Raw genomic sequence first — 20,576 nt, forward strand, 5'->3', positions numbered from 1 at the left:
TGGGGAAGACCAGAAGCCTGCTCAGAGCCAGCCACCCACTGCCCCCTGGCCTGCGGCCTGGCAGGCTTTATGACTGGGTGGTGGGGCAGTTGTGGGAAAGGTCTCCATTGGCTGCAGTGTATCTGCTGACACCAGAAGTGCCCACAGCTCCCCAAAATCTCATGCATGCCCTGCCACCCTAAAAAGGCTACTGGCCCAAAAGTTCCCAGCAGACAACAGCTGGAGCTGGGACCAGGGCCAGGAGGGAACAGTGGGCAGAGGAAAACTGCTGAGCCAAGAGCCCCTTCCCCACCTGAAGGGGCACCTGCCCCCCAGGTCCATCAACTGTTGTCAGTTGGAGCAGGCCAGAACTACAAGATCTTCTGCTTTTCCAAGAGAAACTGTAAATTCAGATTTTTATATTAAGTACACTTTAAATAGTATAACATATATTCAGTAAGGTATATAAATCTTAAGTGCACAGCTCAGTGAATTTTTATACGTGTATGCACCCAGGTAACCGTCCCCAGATCAAAATATTACATCTGCTTATTTTACTTTAGAACAGTTCTAGGTTTACAGAGTTGTTTCAAAGAGAGTACATGGAGTTCCTGTATGCCCTACACCCAGCTTTTCCTATGTGTTAGTTGAGGCTCTCCAACTGAGTGTGTGTGTGTGTGTGTGTGTGTGTGTGTGTGTGTGTGTGTGTGTGTGTGTGTGTGTGTGTGTGTGTGTGTGTGTGTCTGTCTGTGTGTCTGTGTGTCTGTGCGCGCACGCGCGCAAAGATGTTTATGGTAAGGAATTGGCTCAGGTGATTGTGGGGCACAGAGCAGTCCCAGATCTGCAATCAGCAAGCTGGCAACCAGGAGAGCTGGTGGTGCAGTTCCAGCCCAAGCCTGAAGGCCTGAGAACTGGGAAGGTCAATGGTGAAAGTTCCGATGAGGCCAGAAGACCAATATTCCAGCTCACCAGTCAGGCCGGCCAAGTTCCCTCTTACTCAGCCTTTCTTTCGTTCCATTCAGGTCTTCAACTGATTGGATGAGGCCTGCCCACCCTGGGAAGGACCATCTGCCTTAGTTAGTCCACCAGTTCAGTGGATGTGATCCTACCCAGAAACACTCTCACAGACACACTCAGAATAATGTTTGACCAAATGTCTGGGCACCCCGAGGCCCAGTCAACTTGACACAAAAAATTAACCATTACACTCTATTAAACATCTTACATTAGAATGGTACAATTCTCACAGTTAGGGAACAAATGCCGATACATTAACTAAATGTATTATTAACTAAATTGCATGCACATTTTATCCGTTTTTCCCTGACTGTCCTTTTTCTGTTCCAGAAAGTCCCCCTCCCCCAGGACACCACGTTAGCTATCACATTTCTTTAGGCTTCTCTTATTTCTGATGATTTTTCAGACTTGCCTTGTTTTTTAAACTATCTTTAACCTCTGAGGAGGACTGATTAGGTATTTTGTAGAATGTTCCTAAATTGGGATTTGTCTGATGGTTTTTCTCCTGATCAGTCCAGGGTCACAGGCTTGAGGGAGGAAGATCACAGACGGAAGGTGCCGCTCTCATCCCATCATATGAGGTGCGTGCTGTCAACGTGACACCACGTGCGATGTTGACCTTGATCACCTGGCTTGAGGTAATGTTTCTCAGGTTTCTGTACTGGAAAATTGCTCTTCTTTCTTCTGTGACACACTATACTCTTTGGAAGAAGTTGTTATGCACAGCCAACACTTACATGGTGGCGGATTACCTCATTAAGTAATCTATATAAATTACTTGGAATTCTTCAGTACAGGAGATTTGTCTCCTCTCCCCTATTTATTTATTTATTCAATCAGTTATTTCTATCAGTATGGGCCCATAGATATATATTTTATACAAGTTATAATCCAATACTGTTTTATTTTGTTGTTCAGATTGCTCCAGCTTTGGCTGTAGGGTGCTCTTTTGGGGGGTTTGGGATTGGTGAACTTTTTTTGTTGTTGTTGTTATTAATCTACAATTACATGCAGAATATTTGGTGGACTTCTTGTTTGTTTTTTGTTGTTTATTTAGCATTTTCTTACTTTCTGCCACTACAAAATGCTCCAAGATATCTTGTATATTTCCCACCCCAGTCTGAGAATCAGCCATTTTCCAAGAGAGTTGGTTCATTTTATTGGAGAAAGATATTAGAAACCAAGGTCTGGGTGCTAGGTTGCTTCTAGGCCTCCTCAGCTGGTAGACTGAGGAGACATGTATGTATACTAACCTGTAAAAATATTTCTGTATGTAACCTCCCATATGTACATTAAGCTAAACATGAGTTCACATTGATGTCTCCAAACTCTAATCCATTACCACATGGATCATTCCAGCCTCCATCCACCCTTTGCTTCCTGATCACTTCTCACCCCAGCAGTGAGAAATCACCCATCCCACATTAACTTACTTTTCAATTCCAGTGTACATACGTGGTGGTTTCAAAATTTTTAACCCATGCCCCGTGGGAAACCACCTCATCAATGAAAGCACAGTGCATATGTGAAGTTCCTTTAGCCTCCATTCTCACAGACTCCACTCATTCCAGATTAGCACCTTATTCCTCCACCTTCCTCAGTGAGGCTGTTTCATACATGTGTAACAGACCTAGATTCTTATGTCACATAATAGTCTGCATTCCATCCAGGGACCCCACCCCCACCAACTCCTAAATGATGTTTTTAATTTGCATATGTTAAAGTTTATTCTTTGACAAATGCTTAATGTCTTGTATTTACCATTACAGTATCATATAGAATAGTTTCACTATCCTAAAAAAAAAATCCCTTATGCTTCAGCTATTCAGTTCTGTCCCTTACCACCCCTGGTAATCGGTAATTTGTTCACCTTCTGTATAAGCATACTTTTTCCAGAATGTTATACAACTTGAATCATGCAGTATGTGGCTCTTTCACACTGGCTTCTTTCATTTTGTGATACATCTACTTGTGTCTCTTAATGGCTAAATAGGTGATTTCCTGTTATTGCTAAATAATAGTCCATTCTATTATATATCACAATTTATTTGTCCATTCATCTACTGAATGCTGCCTCCTCTGGGAAGATTTGTATCGTGTCACTGGCAGTCCCCTTCCTCTAAGTTCCAAAGCGTTTGTCCCAGTCTCCACATTGTCTTACTGTACTGTGTGTGCTGTCTGTCTCTCCCTGAGACTACTAACTCTTTGAGGACAGAGGCCATGGCTAGTTCATTTCCATATCACCAGGGTCTAGCACAAGGCCTGGGATGGAGGATGGAGTCAGAAAATGTTTGTCAGATAAATGAATGAATGCCCTGGGGATGAGGAAAATCTGCATACCTGGGGGCATGAAGGGTACACAAGGCCTGAGAGGTTCTGGGGAAAAGTAGCCTGGGAGAAAAGGTTAGTGTTTGGAGGAGAGCCTAAGACCTAGGATTGTGAGGAATGAGATTTGTTGGGGAGGAGACTGGGTGAAGAAACAGGAAAGTAGAGAATGAAACGATCACTTTGTGAATATTAATTTAGTTCTCACAGCAACTCTATGAGTTGTTATTAGCATCCCAATTTTACAGATAGGGAAACTGAAGCACATCGAGATAACTTGTCCAAAGGAAAATCGCTAGCGGGGGTGGTGTGAGATAGGAACCGTCAGTCTGACTCCAGTCAGTGCTCTTGTCCACGATCTGTTTGGTACCGGGCCGGCATTCAGTAAGTATTCAGCGAAGGTTGACTGTTCCTATTGTCATTATGAGGCACAAGCGCGGGGCCTTTGGAGGCAGGTTGAGGGGCCCTTGAGGTCGACCTAGGACCTAACACCTGCTTAGACACAAGGACCAAGCAATGGGGAGGGAGAGGACCTGCGGTAGCATTGGCTGGAGACCTGTTGCCATGGGAACAAACTAAGGCTTTAGGAGGGCGCATGCGCAGCTCGGGGAAAGGGTGTTGAACCGGTGAAAGGTGACGTAAAAGCGCGGGTGTGGGGCGCCGGGTTCTGAACGTCAAACCCCTGCGTCCTACAGCACCAGAGTAGAGGAAAGGCGCGCTCAGCGGTGGTGGGAGCGACAGCGGCACCAGCTGGACCGAGGCCGGGTGGCGCAAGACTGACGTGCGAAGGAGCGCGAGCGAGGCGCGAGGGCGGTGTCTGGGCCCGGGAAGACCCCCATTGAGCGCGAACCGCGGCGGACCAGACCCAGGTCCGGGCCGCTGAGACTCCGCCTCTCGGGCCTTGGGACTAATCGGATTGAGAGCGCGCGGGCCCGAGCCGCGAACTCGCCAATTGTGGAGGGCGTCGGTCACCGCCCAATCCGGAGCAGACAGGTGCGAGGTCCGGAAGGCGGAGACCAATCAACAACGGTTGCGGCCTGTTGGGGCCGGCCTCGGCCAATGAGGAGGCTCGAGTGACATCTTCGTCTACCAATCGAGAGTAAGAGAGCCGTGGTGCCCGCCCACCCTTCCGGCCTGAGCTCTATTTACCAGGGGCGTGCAGCCGGTTTGCCAATCAGAGTGCGGCTGAGCGGCCAAGCAGCCAACCCCGGAGGAGCCGCCGGCCGGCGTCCGCCGCACCCAGGAGTTGGGGATGTCCTACAAACCTATCGCCCCCGCCCCCAGCAGCACTCCCGGCTCTAGCACCCCTGGGCCCGGCACCCCGGTCCCTACAGGTGAGGATCCACCTCCACCCCTGCTCGTCTGCCCAGGCGGTCGAGGTCTGGAAGAGAAGACGGCCTGAGTTCTGCCATACTGGGCCTGCTGCCTACCTCGCTGAGCCTCAGTTTGCTGTCCTGTGAAGTGGGCGTGGTCACGTAAGGGCTTGTTGGTGGAGCTCAGGGGGAGGGGTTTGTCTGAAGTTGAGCAACCTGGCGTGAAGCATCCCTTGGAGGGAATCGAGCGAATCCGGTTGGGGGCTTAGAACTTTGGGAGGAGGTGTCCCGGACCTGCGCTGACTTCTTACTCGCGCATGTTGCAGCCGGAAGTGTCCCATCGCCGTCGGGCTCGGTACCGGGAGCCGCCGCCCCTTTCAGACCACTGTTTAACGACTTTGGACCGCCCTCCATGGGCTATGTGCAGGTGAGTGGGGCCGAGCTATTTCCTGTAGATGGGTACTGGAGGCCCCCTCAGGGCCTGAGCTCACTGTGCTGTTCTCTTTTGACATAGGCAATGAAGCCACCCGGCGCCCAGGGCTCCCAGAGCACCTACACGGACCTGCTGTCGGTCATAGAGGAAATGGGCAAAGAGATCCGCCCCACCTATGCTGGCAGCAAGAGCGCCATGGAACGCCTGAAGAGAGGTAAGTGAGGTCAGTCCAACTCAGTCTCCTGACCGGGAGACTAACACTGGACAATCCCTCATTAGGGAAGGAAGGACATCTGGAGGCCTCCTGAGCAAGCCTAAACTAGGGCAAGTATCCCTACCCAGAGAGGCATTTCAAACTGAATTGAAATTGAGTCAGTTTACAGGGAAGGATCAGAGAAGTTGTATTTCAGCGGAAAATTTAAGAATTAGCCAAACCTCTAATCTCATCCAGCCCCTTATTATATTATGATTACTGAAAAGAAAGGGGGTGGAAAGGGCGGGGTGTTCTGGAAGGTCGGAGTGGGACTTTGGACGGTTGCTGAGACCCTGTATGTTACCTCCCCAATCTTGCCCTCATCCCCACCCCAGGCATCATCCATGCCCGGGCCCTAGTCAGAGAGTGCCTGGCAGAGACAGAGCGGAACGCCCGCACGTAACAGGACGTGCCTCCGCCTCGGCGTCTGGACCTTTCCCGGCCACTGCAGAACACCCGCTTCTCCCTGGCCTTCACCCCAAGTTGCACTTCCCGTCCTGGGCTTCCTGTCCTGTGTCCCCTGGTGGGTGCCCTCCAAGAACCAGGGGGCGACTCTCACTCCAGTCGGCAGCACTGGGACCCCTGCAAGAGTTAGCAGTGAGGTCGCTGTGCGTCCCACCCATGACCTGCCAACAGTGTTGATCCAACTGGAGCTTTCTCCCTTCTGTGGCCCCACCACTCAGCACTAACCCAGGACTTCTCATCACTTTTTCCAAGACCTCCTTGTCCCCCAACAGGCCTTTGAAGGCCTGTCACCTCCCTGCCTTGTCTTCTGGGCCATAGCGACTCTTTTCTGTGTGTCTTTTGCTAAATATGCCATTTTTGTATAAATAAAAGATAATTTGGAGTTGTTCTCTCAGGTCTTAGTCTTTGAATCTGGTATTTCCGCTAAGCCCAGATGGGCCAGGAAGAAAGAGGCAGAGAAGACTCCGGGAGTGGGAGGGGCGCCTGAGCCTGGCTTGGTCTTGCCTCTGCTGTGCATTAACCTTGGGTGGGAGCCTGCCCTTCTGTGGCCCTTAGCCTTCCCACCTCTAAGTAGGGGAAAGGATTGAACTCCAGTAGGTGAGAGCCTTGCCCTCCTTCATTTGGTGCGACGAGGGGGGAACGCAGGGGCCTTGGCTGCCTCCGCAGCTGGAGGGCACTATGCCCAGCAGGACCTAGATGGTTCTTTGGATTGGCGGTGGTGGTGCTTGACAGGGTAGAAATGCAAGTTCACTTAATGCCCTCACATGCCTCTATGCCCTAACATCCTAAACTCCGAATCAGCTTTGAGAGACTCTTGACTATTATACCCCATCTCTGACTCAGAGGAGAGGGGCCACTGCTTCCTTCCCGCCAGCACCTAGGACGCAGAGCCAAGGAGAGAGACCCAGCCCGCTCCTGCCATCCCGTTTGAGCGCCTTGTAGCCGACTGGGTGTGGCCCCATGAACCCAGCCCTCTGGTGTCTCAGCCTTTGCCCGGGGTGGTTGGTTGGTCATATTTGTGGACCCGGAAGGTATAGGTGGGGAAGGCCATGGGACCCCATGCGGGGCTAGCCCCAAGATCCGGAGTGCCTGCAGGCTTGTGCCAGGGTGTGTGGCTGAATGATCCTAGAGGCATGGGGTGCTGGAACCCCGCCCCCTAGGTAGAGGCAAGTCAGAGATCAACTTCTTTCCAGTCTTGGGGGCTGGGGGAGGATTTCCACTAGCCTGGGTCCCAGGTTGGAGGGCTTGGGAGGGAAGGGGATGGGGCTCTACCCTACTTCCATAGCACACAGGAGGGCACGGTGGAGATAGGAACCTAGAGTGCTTTGGGATCCCAAAAAGCCCTGAGGGAGTGCAAACGCGCCTGCTTTTGCACACCGGCCTCTTCCAACGCTGCGTTAGGGAAGGAAGGCAGGGGCCGTCCTCCCCGCTACGGGCGGGGCTGAAAGGACCCCGCCGGGGTAGGGGGGGCCAGCCGGGCCCAGGAAGAGGGCGGGGCGGCCGCAGTGACGCGGCGGGGAGGGACGGCAGGGGCGCCGGCGGGCGGGCGTTGAGGAAGGTCGGGGCCATGGGCCCGCGCTGCGCCTCCAGAGGGTCCGGCCTCTGCTGGAACCCGAGGCCGGGGCTGGGGGCGCTCGTGGCTCCGACTCACGGCCCGTCCGCCCTGGCCCGTACAGGGTGAGGGGAGCCCACCCTAAATTAGAGGTGAGCCGGGACGCCGGCGGGAGGGCCAAGAGCACGGCTGGGGACTGGGACTCTGGGGAGCAGAGGGAAGTGGGGACAGCGGGGCCTCTCGCCTGCTCACTGGGTGCGAGGTGGGGGTGGGAGGGGTACCTGCAGCGGAACCGGGGCGCAGGTGGGCCGAGCGGGTCTCCCAAGGCGAGGGCCCGTGGGATACCAAGTGTAGCCGCTCTTGCCTCAGCCCGAAGAGGGGTCCACCCCCGGGAAGGACGGTGGCATGGCTGCGTGGACGAGTGCCGGGGGTCTGGGAAGGATGCTGGGGAAGAGGAAGTCGAGGTCCGGGCTGCCGGCCAGGGCGGGGAAGGCAGGTCCTGGGGCCGGAGGGATTAGTTATCCGGTCCTGGGAGGTATGTTCGGGTTCGGGGGTGGGGAACACAGATGCTAAGAGGAGGGGTGCACGGGGCTGTTCCGCGGAGAGACACTCGGCGGACAAGGTTCTGTGTGGATGTCCAGGAGTGAGGGACACGGGGAAGCGGATGCAGGGGGCGAGCCCCGAGGGCGGCCGGTTGTGGAAAGCGGGCCCGCAAGGAGGGGTCCGGGAGCTTCTGGGGACGAGTCCCCAAGGGATGCTGTTTCCAGGGGGCTCAGGACGCGGCCGCTGCCGATAAGGCGAGGCTGGCCAGCCGGCCCGAGTCCGCAGCTCGGGGGGGCCCGCGTCAGCGAGCGGTTGCCACGGCGACGGACGGGGGGTGGGGGTACGAGGAAAAGAGGTCAGCGCTCAGCCCTGCTGCGGCTCCCGGCCCCCGGCGGCGCTGGGCTCGCCTCTGCCTCCCCCGTGGCGGCCCGGGCGTGGGGTCTCGCGGCCCGAGCTCCGTGGCCTGCGCGCCGGTCTCGGGGCCGCGCACCGCCGCCCCGCACTGACTGCCGCGCGGTGCGCTGCGCTAGGCGGAGCAGAGGCGGCGCGCGGCCGGCCGAGAGCCGTCAGGATGCTCATCAAGGAGTACCACATTCTGCTGCCCATGAGCTTGGACGAGTACCAGGTGGCCCAGCTCTACATGATCCAGGTGAGGGCGGTGGGAAGCCGGGGCCCCCGGGGGGCCCTGCTTCATTACGGAGTAAGGGCTGGAGCGCACAGGCCACACCTGGGACAAGGGTCTGGGCCCAGCTCAACGTCCTGCCCCGTCGCCCCCCTCCTCCATCCCTGCTACGGGTCTTGGACGGGCCCAGAGGCTAGAGGAGAGAAAGGTCCCCCCTTCGGATGCGGGGGCGGGGGTGGGGGTGGGGGTAGGGGCTGTGAGAAAGGAGGCAGAAGGGCCTGGTGGTGCTTCCCCACCCCTTAAGTGCCCAGCCCCTGACGGATGCTCAGCCCACATCTGATCTCCTGTAACCCTGCAGGGGCAGGGAAAGGAGCACAGGAGGGGGTGCGAGTGAGAGGCAAGCAGTGAGGAGGGGTTCTGGCTGACAGAGAAGGCTGAGAGGGGGGTCCACAAAGGGTGCAGAATTCTGGCAACCTCAGGTGGTCAGGGAGATGGGATGAGGATCAGCCTCCAAAACTGACAGAGTGGGGCAGGCAGGTACCCCAGAGGGTGAGGTTGGAGTCTGGGCTCAAGCTGCGAGAAGAATGAGCCAGGGTGGGCTCTCAGAGAAGTTGGCGCAGGGCCTCACAGAGGCCTGTTCCAGGGCACAGAGTGTGAGGAGGCTAGCGGGCCAGTATCTGGCCTCCCAGATATGTAGGCACAGAGTGTGAGGAGGCTAGCGGGCCAGTATCTGGCCTCCCAGGGTAGAGTGGACATGTTCAGGTCCCAGAGTTATAAAAGGGCAGGACCTGAGTGCTCTGGGTCAGGCCCTCAGGCCCCCACAGCACATCCTTTCGGTGCCTCCCCCTCCAAGTCATGTTCACATCACGGTCATGTTATCTTCTTAACAAAGCCTTCCCTGTCTTACCAAAATTGCAATCCCCAACTTGATCCCCCTTACCTTAATGCACCCTTTCTTTTCTCATGACACTTAATCACCTAACATGCCATATAGTTTGCTTTTTTCCTGCTACCTGTCTCCCTGCACTAGAACATAAGCTCCACGAGGGCAGGCTGGGATCTTTCTTTGGCTCACCAACAAATCCCAATTAAGATCATCTAAAACAATGCCTGGGACAGAGCTGAGGAAAAATACTTGAATGAGAATGAGTGCTGAGTGGCAGAACCCAGCGGGGGATTGGACAGCAGCAGTGATCCTGAATCCAGGGAGCTGCAGGGAACCAGGGTCAGGTTTCAGGGGGCTGGAAAGGCTGGGACTAGGGCTCCAGAGTTGTGCAGGGGCCTGACCCAGCTGGGGACCCCAGGAGCTGAGCTGGGGCTGAGCCGCCCTGTCTGCTCTGCCCCCGGGGCTGCAGAAAAAGAGCCGGGAGGAGTCGAGTGGTGAGGGCAGTGGTGTGGAGATCCTGGCCAACCGGCCCTACACAGATGGGCCTGGCGGCAGCGGGCAATACACACACAAGGTGTACCACGTGGGCTCCCACATCCCAGGCTGGTTCCGGGCACTGCTGCCCAAGGCCGCCCTGCAGGTGGAGGAGGAATCCTGGAATGCTTATCCGTACACCCGAACCCGGTGAGTGGCAGGGGGTGGGCCTGGGATGCCTAGAGAAACAGTCCTGGTGTGCCCAGTAGTGACCCTTGCCCCTGCCCCCTGCCCAGGTACACCTGCCCCTTTGTGGAGAAGTTTTCCATTGAAATAGAGACCTATTACCTCCCTGATGGAGGACAACAGCCAAACGTCTTCAACCTGACTGGGGCTGAGAGGAGACAGCGCATCCTGGGTGAGGGCTGGAGCCAGGGAGGGGACCCTGAGGCCACTCTCAGGCCACCTGCCACCTCAATGGGCAGTCTCTGTCATGTCCCAGGCTCTCTCTGGGCCTCAGCCTCCTATCCGTGAAAGGCTACCCTCCCAATCCCAAATCGGTAAGGGGGTGGCCAGGGCTGGAGGGAGCTGGTGTTGCATAGTGCTGCTGGAACCCCCAGACACCATCGACATTGTGCGGGATGCAGTGGCCCCAGGCGAATACAAAGCAGAAGAGGACCCCAGGCTGTACCGCTCTGCCAAGACTGGCCGAGGGCCCCTAGCTGATGACTGGGCACGCACAGCGGCCCAGATGGGGCCCCTCATGTGTGCCTATAAGCTGTGCAAGGTTGAGTTCCGCTACTGGGGCATGCAGGCCAAGATTGAGCAGTTCATCCACGATGTCGGTGAGTTCCCAGCTTCGGGAGGTTTTGTTTACCCAGAATGCACCAAGCCCATGTTTGAGCCAGGGAGGCTCCCAGTCTACTGGGGACATGCAGCATAAAGCTACCATTTCCATCTGATGCTGTGAGCACTGAGGCAGAGGGCAGCGGCACAGCCTGGAGGGGAGTCAGGGGAGCCTAGCCTTCTGAGTCAGGAGAGCAGGAGGCTGGCAACGTGATCTCTGAGGTCCAGGCTGGTGCTGACATTCAGAGGTGCTGCTTTTCATCTACTAAGATGCTAATGTTCTGTGAGTGGATTCTCATCCTACAGACTCAGGATGGTCACCAGCTCTAATCAGCAACATGTGAAGGAGTTCAGGCTAAGACTGTGACTCTGATGTCATCCCCCTGGGTCTCTCCCACTCCCAGTTCCTGGGGTCCCATCCTTTGGCCCTGGTATGCTGTCTCATGCCCCCATGAACCTAACCCCGCAGCTCCTGCAGCTCAGCCCAGCCCTACCTCCCAAGTCTGAGGATGGGCCACCTGCAAGTAGAAAAAATGACTCCTGGATGGGATATAAGCTCCAGGTTTTGCATTTGGAAAAATACCAAAACGTGCAAACATGAAAAGGAAAGTTACCCACATATAACTGCTATTAAGATTCTGATGTGTTTCCTTTCAGAGCTTATAATTATAATTCAACCAACATTACTTTATTTCCTAGATATTGAAGTTTGTAACTTTATTCCTCTGCTTAAGATGAAAATATCCCAGAATGGGTATCATCTTTTGCCACAGTGTTCATTAAGTGCCAGCACTTCCATTAACCATTAGCACCTTCCTTAACCATCGACAATTTCATTAACTGTTAACGCCTTAATTATTAATTCCTCTGAAGAAGTCAGTAGGAAGACCGCTGAAAGAGAGCAAGAACAAGCATTGGTCCCAGCTTCCCCGGGTGGGGCGGGCCAGGCATTGTCAGCGCTCCGAGCTGGCTTGTCCAGAGGGATAGAAGAGGAAGTGGGCAGGGAGGGAGGTGCGGCTGGAAGACAAATGCCCCAGTTTCCACTCCCATCTCCTGGATGGTACTTGCCCTGCCCTACTTAGTGGCTCTGGGTGGGTGGTGTGCCCAGGAGAGCCATTACCCAAGCTGGAAGTCTGAGCATGTGGTTGCAGGGGAGTTCTGGCTGGGGGCAGGGGGGTGTGTGATTCTGATGCTTGAGCACCTGCAGGTCTGCGTCGGGTGATGCTGAGGGCCCACCGCCAGGCCTGGTGCTGGCAGGATGAGTGGACAGAGCTGAGCATGGCCGACATCCGCGCACTGGAGGAAGAGACTGCCCGCATGCTGGCCCAGCGCATGGCCAAGTGCAGCACAGGCAGTGAGGGGCCCGAGGCCCATCCCCCTGGGAAACCAAGCACTGAGGCCCGGGCTGGAACCAGCCATGTTGGCACCCCTGATGGGCCCGAGGCCCCCTCTCACCCTGACGCCTCACCTGACGCCAGCTTTGGCAAGCAGTGGTCTTCATCTTCCCGTTCCTCCTACTCATCCCAGCATGGAGGTGAGGCTGGAGCCCAGGGGTGGGAGGGAGCCCCCTCCACCCCCCACCGGGTTTGGACTCTGAGGCTGAGGCGGACATGGCCCTCCAGGGGGCGTGTCTCCCCAGAGCTTGTCCGAGTGGCGCATGCAGAACATTGCCCGGGACTCTGAGAACAGCTCCGAGGAGGAGTTCTTTGATGCCCACGGTCAGCACCACACCCCTACTGGGGGTGGGGGGTGTCCCTAAGCAGCTCCTACCACCCCATGACACAACCCCTTGCCCCTTTAGAAGGCTTCTCTGACAGTGACGAGGTCTTCCCCAAGGAGATGACGAAGTGGAACTCCAATGACTTCATTGATGCCTTTGCCTCCCCCATGGAGGCTGAGGGGGCACCAGGTAAAGATCTCACATCAAGGTGCTGGCCACCAGCATCTTATATAGAAGTCAACTCAGTCCTGTGTTTAATGGCCTGCTAAGGTAATGTCAATCCAGAGAGGAGGGCTCATTAAATACAGAGATGAATAGTGAGTACAGGAGTGTATGGTTGGAGTTTATTCAAGGTTCAGACATAGGGCAAAAAGTAAAGGGATTAATGTGGAGTCCGGGAAGGCTGCATGTAGAAGGTGGCACCTAAGCTGGATTTTGAAGGACTAGACCAACAGAACTTTCTGTGCTGATGAAAATGTTCTAGCCACATGTGGCTATCAAGCACTTGAAATGTGGCTAGTGTAACTGAGGAGCTGAATTTTGTATTATTTTTTAACTCATTTCAATTTAAATAGGTGCATGTAACTAGTGGCTACCATATTGGACAGGGGAGGATTAGAAGGAATTTTCCAGGCAAACAGGCATTGTGGGGAGAGGCATCTTATAGCAGCAGGACCGGCATGTGCAAAGGCCCAGAAGCATGAAATGACCTAGGAGAGCAGGGTGAGAATGAGAGGGTCAGAGGGAGACGGAGTGCGGAGGGTGCTCAGGCAGACAACAGAGCATACATACCTGAGATGCCAGATGAGGAGCTCCCCACATACCCCTCTGTCTCCACTGGCTTCCCTGTCCTACAGACCCTGGAACTGAGGCCACCAAAGACATTGGGGATGGGGCCCGAGCACCCAGGGACTCAGAGGTGAGTATGGTTGGCCACCCCATGTTGCAGCTGTGTCCCCACACCAGCCAGGCCACCCCTCTGACACCTCTGGCACCCCATTGTGCCTGCAGGGCCGAGATGGAGCTGGGGAGCTGAGGGCTGAGGCATGTGCAGTGCACGCCCTCTTCCTCATCCTGCACAGCGGCAACATCCTGGACTCGGGCCCCGGAGATACCAACTCCAAGCAGGCAGACGTGCAGACGCTGAGTCTGGCCTTCGAGGCTGTCACCCGCGTCCACTTCCCTGAGGCCCTGGGCCATGTGGCTCTGCGCCTGGTGCCCTGCCCACCCATCTGTGCCGCTGCCTATGCCCTGGTCTCCAAGTACTGGTCAGGGGTGGAAGGGCAGGGTACACACAGGGTCCCCAAAGTCTGAACAACCGCCTGGGAGCTCCTAGGACCAGAGAGGCCTTGTGGGCAGAGCGGGGAAAGCCTGGAAACCAGATGACTGGGCCAGTCACCCACCCAGCTGGACCTCAGTTTCCAGTCAATACCTTTATCACAAAGGCCCCTTGGGTGCTAATGCTCCCATGAAGGCCCCTCGGTGCTAGCACTTGCCAGCAGGGGACTTGGCTGGGGCAGTGGAGGGGCAGGAGGCCTCCACCCACCCACCCACCCACTATACTCCCTCCTCCCACAGCCTGAGCCCCTACAGCCATGATGGCGACAGCCTGTCCCGCTCCCAGGACCACATTCCACTAGCTGCCCTGCCATTGCTGGCCACCTCGTCCTCCCGATACCAGGGTGCTGTGGCCACCGTCATTACCCGCACTAATCAGGCCTACACTGCTTTCCTGCGCTCGTCTGAGGGCGCCGGCTTCTGCGGGCAGGTCAGGACTTAGGGATGTTCCTGGGATCTTGCTCCTGGAGCCCTCCATCCACCCATGGCAGTCCCTGCTGATGGTGCCACCCTCTCTCCAATCAGGTGGTGCTGATCGGAGATGGTGTTGGTGGGATCCTGGGCTTTGATGCCCTCTGCCACAGGGCCAGCGCAGGCACTGGGAGCCGGGGCAGCAGCCGCCGGGGGAGCATGGTCAGTGCGGCCGGACCCTGCCTCCTTAGGTGGGGGAGGGTCTCTTCAGCCCTAGGTCTCTGCCCCCCTGGACCTCTCTGGATAGCTCCCCCACTGCCATGTCCCATCCCCTCTGGGGCTCTGCCCCCACTTCTTTCTCAGAGTCCCTACCCAACCCCCAAGCCTCTCCTCAATTCCAAGTAAGTAGAAATTGAGCATTTCCAGGGCTAAGGATGGTTCTGTCTCCTGTTCCATCTAGAATAATGAGCTGCTTTCCCCAGAAGTTGGCCCAGTGCAGGACCCCCTGGCAGATGTTGGGGAGGGGCTGGGCCGGGCCAGCCCAGAACCCTCAGCCCTGCCTGTCCAGCGCACCTCCAGTGACATGGCCAGTCCTGAACCCGAGGGCTCTCAGAACAGGTGACATCCCTTCCCCATTATCCCTGCACTGAGCGTGTGCTGGGCTTCTGAGGTAGCAGCACTGAGCACCCCTTCTCCCCACAGCCTGCAGGTGGCACCCCCAACCACCACCTCTGGGGAGCCCAGGCGGGCAAGCACAGCCTCCTGCCCACCCGCTGCCGCCTCGGAGGCTCTTGAGGGCCCCACCAGCGCCCCCTGTCTTGACTTCAAGGTCTCTGGCTTCTTCCTCTTCGGCTCCCCACTGGGCCTGGTGCTGGCTCTGCGCAAAACTGTGATGCCCACCTTGGATGGTGAGCCCGCAGGGTGGGGGCGGGGTGGCGACTTGTCCTTCATCTGCCCCTTCACCATCTTCGTCTCACCTGAGATGCTGGCATTATTGCCATCTCCCACCATACAAATTAAAAGTCCCGGCTAGAGAAGGAGACCCTGAGGCTCAGAAAGAAGGGCCTTGCCAAGGCCGAGTTTCCCAGAGTGCAACAGGAAGAACTCACACCCACAGATGCTCTGCCTGAGAAGGGCTCCGACAGGCAGGGGAATCGCTTCATCCTGAACCACATCAGCAAACCGAAGGCTCTGATCCCTGCTTGGCCAACAGACCTGAGTCACTTTAAACAGGACTCCTGTGGCCTCCCGTGGGGTGCAGTTTGGGAGGTGCTGGCTCAGGGTCCCACAGTGTGTCAGGGTGCTGCTTCCCACAGCCCCTACTTCCCAGAATGCCCAGCTAACCCCCACTCCCCACTTTATCTTCTGGGTACCAGTGGCCCAGATGCGCCCAGCCTGTGAGCAGATCTACAACCTCTTCCATGCGGCCGACCCCTGTGCCTCCCGCCTTGAGCCCCTGCTGGCCCCCAAGTTCCAGGCCATCGCCCCACTAGCCGTGCCCCGCTACCAGAAGTTTCCCCTGGGAGACGGCTCATCCCTGCTGCTGGGTATGCCCCCAAACAAGATAAAGGGGAGAAGAGGGAGGGGCACCAGCAGGGAGGGATGCAAATGGGTCCCCCTCAAGAAAAAATGAGGCAGCTCCTACGTCATTGATAACCTCTCATGACACCACTCCCAGGACCAGGGAGCGTTACCCTAGCCCCTTGGGGTGTCTGGATCCCCAAGATCCTCTGACACTCTCTGCCCAGGAACAGAGGCCAGTGCTGACGACTGGGCTAGCAGAGGAGGCAGAGTGACACTGGGGTGCCGGGGTCTGAGAGTAGCTGCCAGTGCGGGGAGGGGAGTGTGCTGCCGTGTCTGTGTGTAAGGGCGCTTTGTGTCTCCAGAGGCACTCGTATCCATGTGTCAGTGTGCAGCACGTACCTGTATGCATGCAAGTGGGTCTGTGTTGGGGTGGGGGTGGCAGGTGGGATGAGCTAAGAGGCAGAGCGGCCCCACCCTGCACTTCCACCCAGATGCGGGGCAGTTCAGTCTTGGTGAAGACCTAACTAGGGAGGGCTGGCAGGGAAGACGGTGGAGGTGTGGCGGCTGAGCTGTCCTGGAACCCCTGGGTGGGAAGGCAGGAGGGCAGCCTGCCCACCCTGCCACTGAGGTTTCCCCTCCTTCCCAGCTGATGCTCTGCAGACCCACTCAGGCCTCTTTCTGGAGGAGCTGGAGATGTTGGTGCCCTCAACACCCACTTCTGCTAGCAGTGCCTTCTGGAAGGGCAGTGAGTTAGGCACAGATCCTCCCACGCAGCCAGCTGCCCCCAGCACCACCAGTGAGGTGGTTAAGAGTAAGTCAGCCAGCCACCCAGCCTTGGGAGGGGACACACTGTATTTCCAAAGTCCAGCTGAAACACCCGTGCCCCCAGCATCTGCTCTGGAATGTAGGGACCCCAGCCCCCCATCTGGGACTTGGCCAAGACTAGGCTTGGTGGAAAGGAGGGCGAGGAGAGCACCCAGGGGCCAGACAGGTAGCCTCAGAGGGGGAGGCCACCCGACTCACTGCCCGCCGTGGCTGTGCAGTCCTGGAGCGCTGGTGGGGAACCAAGCGGATTGACTACTCGCTCTACTGCCCCGAGGCGCTCACCGCCTTCCCCACCGTCACCCTGCCCCACCTCTTCCACGCCAGCTATTGGGAGTCTGCGGATGTGGTAGCCTTCATCCTGCGCCAGGTGGGCCCGGGGATATGGGGTGGGAGATGGGAATGGGGCAGGGATGGGGAGCCACAGCCTGCGGAGGGGCAGGGCCAGGGAGGGGCAGCCCCAGGCCGCCCATTCACATGGCCTTGCCGGGGCCTGCGCAGGTGATCGAGAAAGAGAGACCACAGCTGACCGAGTGCGAGGAGCCCTCCATCTACAGCCCGGCCTTCCCCAGGGAGAAGTGGCAGCGCAAACGCACGCAGGTCAAGATCCGAGTACGTGCCCCGCCCCTGCCCCCTGCGGAGCGCGGCTCTGCCCCCTCGCCCGCGCCCCCTGAGGACCTGGACCCCCTCCTTCCGCTCCGGTCCCGCCCCCGGGAGCCTCTGGTCTCTGCCCCCGCCAGCAGCATCCAGGTCTTCCCGGGCTCTCCCAGCCCGCAGCACCCTCTGCATGGCGTCCGGTGATGGCCCCGCCCCTCTCGCGACCGCGACTGGGGTGGGCAGAAGCGCCCCCCCTCGCCCTCCCCCAGGCCCTGCGCCCAGCCTTCCGCCGGTCCCGGGGCAGCGCCTCCCGCGTCCCCGCTGTCCTCCGGGCTGCCGGCTCACGCAGTCTCTTCCCGCCAGAACGTCACTTCCAACCACCGGGCGAGTGACACGGTGGTGTGCGAGGGCCGCCCGCAGGTGCTGAACGGGCGCTTCATGTACGGGCCCTTGGACGTGGTCACACTCACCGGAGAGAAGGTCAGGACGCAGTGGCCTTGGCCCCGGGTAGACCCGCCCCTGTTGCGCGGACCTCACCCCAACCAGGAACGCCTGGCCCCTCCTCCTGCCCCGCCCCCCCAGACAGCTCCAGGTGCCCCCAGGTTGAGCTCCCAGCCCCATCCACCCCCGACAACAGTCCAGCCTTGGCCCTCCTTCATGCAGGCTAAGGGGCTCCCCGGGGGCTCACCTCGTGGCCCATCCAGCCCCTCCTCTCCACCAGGTGGACATCTACATCATGACACAGCCACTGTCAGGCAAATGGATCCACTTCGGTACTGAGGTCACCAACAGTTCGGGCCGCCTCACCTTCCCGGTGCCCCTTGAGCATGTGCTGGGCATTGGTGTCTACCCAGTGCGCATGGTGGTCAGGTGAGCGCCGCATGGACGGGCCTCTGTGGGGCGGGGCTCTGCTGGGCCTCACCCCATGCCACTCATGCTAGCCGCCTGTGGGCCCCAGGGGCGACCACACGTACGCTGAGTGCTGCCTGACCGTGGTGGCCCGCGGCACCGAGGCCGTGGTCTTCAGCATCGACGGCTCCTTCACTGCCAGCGTCTCCATCATGGGCAGCGACCCCAAGGTGCGCGCCGGTGCTGTGGACGTGGTCAGGTAGGAGCAGCTGCTGCCCAGCTCACAGCCGTGACCTGCTTCACCCCAGTGTATGTTGCTGACTGTGCCCCACCCCACAGGCACTGGCAGGATGCAGGCTACCTGATCGTTTATGTCACTGGCCGGCCCGATATGCAGAAGCACCGCGTGGTGGCCTGGCTATCGCAGCACAATTTCCCCCACGGCGTCGTCTCCTTCTGTGATGGCCTCACCCATGACCCACTGCGCCAGAAAGCGATGTTCCTACAGTGCCTGGTGCAGGAGGTGTGGGGGCTGAGAAGGGTCCCGTCCATGCCCTGGGTGGTAGGACAGCAGAGGCCCACCTGGCCCCACTCCCATGGGCCCCTGGCTCCTAGCTGACCAGAGAGGCCCCTGGTCTTTAAGGCCCACTAGGGAAATCAGGCTGGTCCTGCCCACTTTGGGGCCTGGTGAGATAGGACGGTACCACCTCACCTCCACCTGGCTAGGCCGGCCCCCATACATAACAAGGTGATACTGAGGCCCACCCAACTCCACCCCCAGCTTTACAACCTCTCCTGTTGCAGGTGGAACTGAACATTGTGGCTGGCTATGGGTCCCCCAAAGATGTAGCCGTATATGCCGCGCTAGGCCTGCCCCCGAGCCAGACCTACATCGTGGGCCGTGCGGTGCGGAAGCTGCAAGCACAATGCCAGGTAAGGACCAAGTGAGGAAGGGATTGGGAGCTGAAGCCTGGGCCTAAGGCCATAGAACCACCTGTTAGCAGCAGCAGATGGAGGTAGCCATGAGAAGGCTGGCCGGCCTCAGGAGACCTGGGCTTCTCCTAGAACAAGGGTTATGTGCAGCTGGGAGCTACTCAGCTAATAGACACACCAGGACTGATAGCTTGGGCTGGAGTGCGCTCAAGACCTGAGTGCTGGTTCCACTCTGGCACGGCCCTGGGCATGGGCCTTGACCTTTCTGAGATTCAGCTGCTTATCTGTAAAATGGAAATGGTGAAATGGCACCAACCCTGAAAGTGCTCATGAAGATCACATGACTTACTACTGCACACAGACATGCACGGGGCTGGACACAAAGCAAGTGCTTGCTCAATGTTAGCTGGTGTTACTTCCCCCTAAGGTCATCTCAGGAAACTGAGGCCCAGAGAGGGCAGAGCTGGGAGTAAAGTCAAGGGGCCTTGGCTCCCAGCCTGGGATTCCCACCTCTGGGAGGAGACTCCAGGTCAGGCTATGCCAAGCCTCTAATGTAGTCGGCACTGCCCAGGGGCCTACGGAGGACAGGGGAGGGCAGCATGCGGGCCTGAGACCAACCATGCCCTCATCCCTGCCCACCGCTGCCCACAGTTCCTGTCAGATGGCTACGTGGCTCACCTGGGCCAGCTGGAGGCAGGCTCCCGCTCTCACGCTCCTGCAGGCCCCTCAAGGGCCGCCTTGGCCAAAAGCAGCTATGGCGGGGCTGCCCCTGTGGACTTCCTCCGCAAACAGAGCCAGCTGCTTCGCTCCAGGGGCCCCAGCCAGGCCGAGCGTGAGGGCCCAGGGACGCCGCCCACGACCCTGGCCCGGGGCAAGGCCCGAAGCATCAGCCTCAAGCTGGACAGTGAAGAGTGAGGCCCAACCTGTGGCTGGACCTGGGTTATTTATTCACAAACTTGAGGGGCCCAAGCAGCTACGTGTAGGAGGCCGGGGGCCTAGACCTCTGGCCCCAGCCCTGGCCTCCAACCCCACACCCTGCATTTTGGCCCCTCAGCATTACTCTTTCATGTGGGGGGACCCAGCCCCAGGGGGAGGGAGGAGGGAGCAGTGAGGGCCCAGAGGCTTTTCCAGTGTGTATAAATCCATGAAAATAAACACCCACCTGCCTCCCGGCTGACTGCCCATCTGTCCAGCATCACAGGGCAGCTGAGCCCATAGTTCCCCGTACAGTGGGGACACTGAAGGGCAGAGAGGTGCCAGGATGTGCTCAAGGTCATGTAATGGGCCAAAGGCAGGACCAGGAAGGGAGCCTGGGCCTCGGAAGTCTCATGGACGGCCCCATCTTCCCCCTCCAGGGCCCACCCAACCCACCCCTCCACACCTGCAGCTTTTCAGTTCCTGGGGCCCAGACGGCTCTGCCTCCAGAAGCTGAGGCCATGGGACGTGGGACCAGAGACTGGAGGGCCTTCCTGGTTTGTGCCTGCTTTGTATCCCCCCGAGGACTGAAGGCTTCCCAACACCCTGGCCCTGACAGCAAGAGACACTTCCTTTGTGACAAATCTCTTCCCCATTTCTGCAGGGTCACTGAGGCCCAGAGAGGTCTCAGAGCTGGTAAATGGGGAGCTAGGATTAGGACCCTGACCTTTGCCTCCCAAGATCACTCAAGTACTAGGA

The 20,576-nt window shown here is 57.9% G+C and overlaps 2 protein-coding genes across 4 annotated transcripts; both read left to right on the forward strand.

Moving 5' to 3' along the window:
- Window positions 1–3,988: 3,988 nt before the first annotated feature.
- On the forward strand, window positions 3,989–6,167 carry CDK2AP2 (cyclin dependent kinase 2 associated protein 2). Of its 2 annotated transcripts, none has more exons than XM_017653814.3 (4): window positions 3,989–4,655; window positions 4,961–5,061; window positions 5,149–5,281; window positions 5,656–6,167. In XM_017653814.3, the coding sequence occupies exons 1-4, from the start codon at window positions 4,574–4,576 to the stop codon at window positions 5,721–5,723; spliced, it is 384 nt and encodes a 127-aa protein (XP_017509303.1). In that variant the 5' UTR covers window positions 3,989–4,573; the 3' UTR covers window positions 5,724–6,167. The 2 variants fall into 2 exon arrangements, with proteins under 2 accessions (XP_017509303.1, XP_017509304.1); XM_017653815.3 differs by having other exon boundaries at window positions 3,995–4,796.
- A 1,121-nt stretch (window positions 6,168–7,288) lies between these two features.
- PITPNM1 (phosphatidylinositol transfer protein membrane associated 1) lies at window positions 7,289–20,074 on the forward strand. Of its 2 annotated transcripts, none has more exons than XM_036995401.2 (24): window positions 7,289–7,489; window positions 8,411–8,529; window positions 9,858–10,072; window positions 10,159–10,280; window positions 10,483–10,707; window positions 11,916–12,242; window positions 12,331–12,426; window positions 12,510–12,617; window positions 13,286–13,347; window positions 13,440–13,690; window positions 14,007–14,196; window positions 14,292–14,399; window positions 14,638–14,795; window positions 14,880–15,085; window positions 15,554–15,724; window positions 16,348–16,512; window positions 16,745–16,893; window positions 17,025–17,135; window positions 17,484–17,600; window positions 17,842–17,990; window positions 18,079–18,228; window positions 18,309–18,492; window positions 18,774–18,902; window positions 19,554–20,074. In XM_036995401.2, the coding sequence occupies exons 2-24, from the start codon at window positions 8,452–8,454 to the stop codon at window positions 19,815–19,817; spliced, it is 3,735 nt and encodes a 1,244-aa protein (XP_036851296.2). In that variant the 5' UTR covers window positions 7,289–7,489; window positions 8,411–8,451; the 3' UTR covers window positions 19,818–20,074. The 2 variants fall into 2 exon arrangements, with proteins under 2 accessions (XP_036851296.2, XP_036851295.2); XM_036995400.2 differs by lacking the exon at window positions 7,289–7,489 and adding an exon at window positions 7,723–7,872.
- The last annotated feature ends 502 nt before the right edge of the window (window positions 20,075–20,576 follow it).

The sequence above is a fragment of the Manis javanica genome, chromosome 11 (assembly GCF_040802235.1).
Source record: "Manis javanica isolate MJ-LG chromosome 11, MJ_LKY, whole genome shotgun sequence".
Lineage (NCBI taxonomy): Eukaryota > Metazoa > Chordata > Mammalia > Pholidota > Manidae > Manis > Manis javanica.

Bases quoted from the DNA above. Each gene is read 5' to 3' on its own strand.
- CDK2AP2 (XM_017653814.3), top strand. From the start codon at position 4,574: ATGTCCTACAAACCTATCGCCCCCGCCCCCAGCAGCACTCCCGGCTCT. The intron at 4,656-4,960 runs GTGAGGATCCAC...CGCATGTTGCAG, and splicing joins CGGCACCCCGGTCCCTACAG to CCGGAAGTGTCCCATCGCCG. The intron at 5,282-5,655 runs GTAAGTGAGGTC...TCCCCACCCCAG, and splicing joins CATGGAACGCCTGAAGAGAG to GCATCATCCATGCCCGGGCC.
- PITPNM1 (XM_036995400.2), top strand. From the start codon at position 7,743: ATGGCTGCGTGGACGAGTGCCGGGGGTCTGGGAAGGATGCTGGGGAAG. The intron at 14,796-14,879 runs GTGACATCCCTT...TTCTCCCCACAG, and splicing joins CCCGAGGGCTCTCAGAACAG to CCTGCAGGTGGCACCCCCAA. The intron at 16,894-17,024 runs GTGGGCCCGGGG...GGGCCTGCGCAG, and splicing joins TAGCCTTCATCCTGCGCCAG to GTGATCGAGAAAGAGAGACC.